Raw genomic sequence first — 6,413 nt, 5'->3', positions numbered from 1 at the left:
AATGTGAATGTACGCAGAGCGGCCTACGAACTCCTTGGGAGACTTGAAGCTGGCTTCTGCTGATGAAACTGCAAACTATTCTTCATGAAATTTTTCTTCAATTTATTTTTTTAAAACTTTGACTCCGGGTCTTTATTCAACATATCTGGTCTCAAGGGTCCTAAAACTGTTCGTTCCCCAACAATATTAATAAAAAAGTTAAATTTCAAGTCATCCTGAAACCCCCTTGAAAGTTTGCTGAGGGCACCTAGTTTCCCCTGGGCCCTTGGTTGAGAACCACTGGGCTAGGTGGACATTTTGCTATTTTACTACAGATTTAACCTGCAGAAACCTACTGATAATCCCCACCTCTAAAACATACACTGACGATACAAATATTAGACAAGCAGAGTGAAAAAAAAGCCCCATTGCTTTAGGACTAAATATCAGCGGTCTTGGAAGACTGCTCAGCCAATCAGATTCAATGACTGACACTGTCGTATAAAATGCAATATTCATTGTTTCTTGCAAAGTCTTTCCCATAAACTTCAAATATGCCTCAGCTTCTAAGTGAGGAAATGTTAGTATAAATAATAACAAGCAATTGCTTGTTCCCAGGGAAAAAAGAGAGAGAGAGAGAGCTAGAGAGAGTTGGATATCATTCAAGCCAACAAGAATCATATTTTTAGCCACATCAGTGGTTCTTGCTAAAACTTTTTTTGGAGTCCAGGAAAATAAGCCAAGCAAAACCAGACCTTCAATATATTGTGAATTTCAGGCTACTGTTTGGGTGCCACCCCATTCGTACAGTAGTAGCCAACATACCTCTCTACTCCCTCTCTGGGCCGCATGCCAGCGTATCCAAGTGGCACTGGACCACCAATTGTACCATTGAGCTTTTTGTCCTATGCCTATACTCCTGAGTCTCAGTAACCATGGTGACATGCTGACTGTGCCAAGCATACATTTGGTGCCCTTACAATGACAGAAGAGCGGGGTAGTAACTGGGCAGGGCAGTTATTTACAACACCATCATATTTGGGGATTGGCTCTACTGTGGTTCACTTTAAATACATGATAGGTAATTTTGTCCAGGGGGAAAAAACTCGAAGCGAGGCATTATATTCCCTGACTTTGAATAATATTAAAATCTTTATTTATTCTATTTGATTTGATTTGATTTATTCTTATATAAAAGTGCAATCCATGTCCTTATTTTGTGCACTGCACCCAAAACCTGCAAAAAGGGTAAAAATTGTATTTTTCAAATGAAACACACTTCTACAGCTTTTTCACTTCATGTCCTGTCAAATATTGAGTCTTTCAGTCTGTAAAAAAATACTGTATTGATTTTCTCATTTAGATGTTTAGCTAAAGAGTTCAATGATGAATACCTACCCACTTCGAAAATGCTTTGGCTTTAAATTCATTGGCATGTGTCGTTTCAAGGATGAAAAGTTCATCTCATTCATTCACTGAATCATGCAATGAACGACATTAGGGCCCTTCGTCTGACTTCTTCAAAGGCATCTGATTGCTTGCTTTCTTTTGCATCTTGAGACTAGATCTAAAATATATCATAGCCTAATTCTATATCGGCTTAACAAATACAAAGTTTTATGAGATCAGCAAAACTGATTAACTGCATGTCCTCAGGCCTCTTGAGGGAGCTTTCATTCATAACACTAAATGAGCTTTATAACCCCAAATTAACTCATTTGAGTGGATGTTCGAGAGGTGTACACAGAATATTTGTGTTTTGGGCTGAATCTTTGTGTCTGCAACAAGTGCATATAATCATTCTTTTTATTTGTTTTTGTTTTGAAGCAAAAGCAGCCTACCCTTAAAACAACAAGCTTACAATCACTCCATTATGCCATGACAAAAGTGCCTTTGATGTGGTGGAAGTGGAGCAATAGAGTCACAACAGCACAGAGAGGCAGGAGATATTTACGGAGTGAATACACTCTGCTTACAGGAGCGGTGCTGTTTGGAAAGACAGCAGCTGCAGGAGGGACATCCCCGTTGTTTGATCTGTTTCATTCCCTCTGCGGTTTGGATACAGTTACCCCCAGGAAGCCCTTCGTTTTGCAGTTGGGACTTGGGAGAGATAAAATTTCTCAGCCCATTCTCAACATGACTTGCCCACGGCAGAATCCACATACACATACACTATGAAATATTAAGGTCTTTACCATTAAACATATTTCCATGGGCAATGAATAAATAATCTCCCATTATTTTCTCTAATATGCTCTGTAAATACACAAGGCTGGACCCTCTTCCTCAAAATGTTGCCATTTGGTGTATATGATAACATCATTAATACCTGGTATCTTTCAGTGTTTGGTTTTGTGATGTGCGAAGAGTATAAACATTCTCTTCTTTCAGATATATAGATAGATTGGTTTACTTGTAAAAGAATCTTGGTGCTGTGTTCTATGAGTCTATGATTGAGCTGACCCCATTAGTTGTTTGTGTAGACAGTAGGGGTCCCGTGCACATGGCTGTCTCAGTGGACAGGCGGAGTGGGATCCTCAGGCTGTAGGAGCACATGACACGGATGCACATGTGATCTCTCGCCCCCTCAGACACCAGGAGAGAAGAATTCTCTCTCAGCCCATTTGAAGGTCATGGCAGAGGGTCCTGCAACCCCAGCTGTGTGTGTTGCAGACTAGCTATAGTGAATCTATGATTCGCATATCAATGAGCAAGTGAATGTTATCGGATTGATAGATTCTGTTGTGATTTATAGTGGCACATGGAATCACCTGTGTAATATTGAAATTACAGTTAATGCAAATAGCCTAGAACACATCTGACTTTATAGCACACTCGGAAGTGCTATCTTAGGAACATATCAGCACATCGTATTAGATAAGGGTGTTTTTCTCACTGCTACAAGCGAAATACGAGGCTCTAAATAAATCAGTGTATGTTCATTTTACATTGTTGTGTCGTGTATTTGGCGCAGCGCGTTCAGAGAAGCTAGCGTGCACCCGTGTACACGGGAAGGGGGTGTGTGAGGATACTGGCAGCGTTTCATGCAGCTCCAGTGGACACCTAAAGCGGGACTCACTGTGTGTGTGTGTGTGTGTGTGTAAAGAGAGCTAACACACTCTCACACACTTAACATTTGGACACAACATGGCGATGAGGCGCCGAGAGACACGACGACTCTTCCCCGACTAAACAACCACGTTATGTTATAGGTGGGGGGAGCGCGCGACAGGGAAATACATGAAATTACGCGAAACTAATTATACCTTAAGAGATTATTCCCCGAATTCCATTATATGCATGTAGATTGTAGCGGTCATATAAAGCACACTTGCTTTACCCCGCTGCTGGAAATCAAACGCTGTACATGGCGGTGGAGAATATCTGGTTCTTCTGTCTACTTTCTCTGGGTTACTGTGGATTATCCGTGCAAGGTAATACAAGCTAAATCTAATAGCCGGTGTTTCCCCGTCCAATGTCTTTTAAGTTGTGTGTGTGTGTCTCGTAGCCTATATCTATGTATTTCTTTGTATCTGTCAGGATATGTTAGTAGATGGGCTGGAGAGAGAAATCGTGCACCTTGCTTGTTGCAGCGTTGTGGAGCTTTTACTTTTTTCACGTAACGTTATTCCTTTTTTTTATTTTATTTTTTATTTACTTTACGCAAACAGGCAGCCTATTTACGCTGAAGTAGCCTACAATATTTATTTGTGGATTAAACTTTTTTGTCACATCCAAACTTCACTTTTGTAAAACATATTATGCGTTCAATAACCGTTTGGTTAATTTGATGTAATAGTAGTCCTACAGCATACTGAAACGATATTAAAAATAAAACAAATGGATGCAGATACATAAAGGCAAGGCAATATTTGCTCAGAGGGGCGGATATGTAATAGGGGGGGCTCTAGTTTCGGAATGTACAGGTTCATAGTCATCATTAATTAAAAGTAAAACTGGTAAAAGAAATTTTTGACTTTAAAGGGGTTTGTTTGAATTCCTTATTTGGACTTATTTAGAAGACCACCAATGGACGTCAAAATTAGGGAGGGGAGGGGGCCTTAAAAAATCCATATTATCAGTCCACGTAATTACTTAAACGTTGCAACCCATTAACTCACATATTTACCCTGAGTGTCCTTGAGTTGAAAATATGAAACTAATCTGCTAAAATGACCATTTGTTGAAGCAGCATGTTTGTCTTGACGCTGAAAAAAACAACTTAAGAAACCGCACACATTAGCCTAAGTCATAATTCCTCAGATTGTTTAACTAAATTGTAACAAATGTATATGTAAAAGTTCAAACGACTACAAGTTTGAACTAGAAAACGAGTAGGATGTTCTGTTTGTTGTTTTTAAACGACTAAAGTGCCTTTCACACATTACAAGATGACAGGGAGTTGAACAGGTCAGGTGGAGGAGAAGGCAGTCTTCTTTCTATGCTTCACAGTGTCTTTTAATTGTCTTTACACTTTTTTTATTTCTGTGTACTACAACTTAAACCATAAAATATATATATATTCTCCATATACATACATTGCTTATGCATTCTGCATTTTTGCCCACATTCCCTAAGTGTGCCAAAATGGTAACACATGAAAATAAATAGGCATTTTGTAGCTTGTGGTGCCTTTGTCACCCACTAGGGGGACTGGGCCAAAATACCCCCACCCCCCAAAATTGACCCCGCTGAAAGGCATTGTGTAAATCGCACCCTTTTTTAAAATAGAGAGATGGTGACTTGGGTAAGCGGAAAATTACTGGCACAAGCTTGTTATTATCTAGCTTATTCTTACATTTAAATCAAATCATTATTTAATTTATGAGTTTACAAAAGGCTTTGATGCTTGTTGTGTAGACCACCCACACTTTTTTGTAATTTTATGGCATATATTTATCACACTGGATGGTATGTAATGAAATTGGAGAGATCAAAGGCAGTAGGAGTGTTGTTATGGCTCGTGAAGGGTGAGTGCTGCTCAGTGCAGGAGCTTCGGGCAGGAATCAGCGACTTGAATTCAGTCACAGGCGCTGGAGGAAAAAGGGGTGGGGAATGGTCAGGGCGACTTATCCAAAGACTATACACCTTATTTACATAACAAAGAAGTGCACTGAAACACATGGGCACCTCTTGGCATCCAGCGATGCCCTTGTCTCTCCAATGTCCACTGGGAAGTATAAACAGCAACCACAGCGGTCAAAACACTGTGTCATCTTTGAGCTCCGTTAACGATTTTAGTGCCAGTGCTGTAGTGGATAGATTATTTACAGCGGGGCGGGACCTACTAGTGATCAATTGCATTAAAAATGCTTGCTCTAGACCGCTGTGCAGACCTGCTGTAGGGTGGTTTTGTTTTCATTAAAGTACTTCAGTTTTTTTTTTAAAATTTAATATTATTTATTTATTTATTTATTAGAAAATTCTAAATACAACTTGTGATTTTCTTCCAGAATTGTTTTGACAGATTTCTTTTGAAACATTAACCTTAAAGGTAGGGTAGGCAATTTCGGATTGACTATAACAAGTTAGTCTTCATTGCAGCTTTCATTGGCCAAGGATCACCCAAGACAGCGTCCGACCAACGTGTAAAGCAACGAATCACAGTTTGTTTGTTCTGCGTCATGTTTAGGGGTGTGAAAATGAGAAGTACAATAACAGACCGGCATGCATCTAATAAATTATTCATTCAAGAACGTTGTGCAAGTTTACTACAACAGTGGCGCCGCAAACTTCACATGCTTTTGATACTGGTAAGCGCTCATTATTATTATCCAGGAAGTCCTCTAGAATTTAACAGATGATGACTTTGAAACTGCTGAAGTGTTTCCCATTTTGTGTGCCATATGCATCAGATGTTCAGCCAACGGTCTGTAGGCGTGACGTCTATGGCTGAGACTAATCTATGGGTGATGGGGCCTTTTCTTTAAATGCTCCAAAACTTTGGAACTCTCTGCCTGCTGAGATTAGGCAAGCAGAATAAGTGTTTAGCAGAATAAGTGTTTTTAATCTTCCCCTAAAACCTTTATTTATTTATTTTTAGGGTAGCTTTTACCTGATTATTTTTGTAATGGTCATACTTTTCTTTTTACTTTTTGAAGTTTTTTGATAGTATGTTTTTATTTTTATTTATTTTTTTGGTTTGTATTTAAAGCTGCAGTCCGTAACTGTTTTTGATTAAAAATGATCCAAAATCAATTTTTGAGCAAGTACATAACCAGCCAGTGTTCAAAACTATCTCTTTATCTTGTCTCGATTCACAACGGTAAGCTTGTAATAATGTTTTATAATAAGAGCGACATGATGGATTTCCGTGGGAAATTTGAGCATGCAGCAGTTCGTCTGTGCGTCATTACGTCACGTCTGTAAACAGAAAGAAGGAGTCCAGGCTAGTCGGTTTTATCACGTGAGGATGTTGGTAGCGGATCATTTAT

At 39.3% G+C, this 6,413-nt stretch overlaps 1 protein-coding gene across 1 annotated transcript in view; it reads left to right on the top strand.

Moving 5' to 3' along the window:
* Positions 1-2,729: 2,729 nt before the first annotated feature.
* igdcc4 (immunoglobulin superfamily, DCC subclass, member 4) overlaps positions 2,730-6,413 on the top strand; it is a 97,833-nt gene continuing 94,149 nt past the window's right edge. Inside the window, exon 1 of the mRNA XM_048184379.1 lies at positions 2,730-3,413. Within this exon, the coding sequence (XP_048040336.1) occupies positions 3,347-3,413 (67 nt within the window). The 5' untranslated portion in view covers positions 2,730-3,346. The remainder of the gene's footprint in view (positions 3,414-6,413) is intronic.

Source organism: Megalobrama amblycephala, linkage group LG3, assembly GCF_018812025.1.
Source record: "Megalobrama amblycephala isolate DHTTF-2021 linkage group LG3, ASM1881202v1, whole genome shotgun sequence".
Taxonomy (NCBI): domain Eukaryota; kingdom Metazoa; phylum Chordata; class Actinopteri; order Cypriniformes; family Xenocyprididae; genus Megalobrama; species Megalobrama amblycephala.
This window is presented reverse-complemented; position numbering and strand designations above follow the sequence as displayed.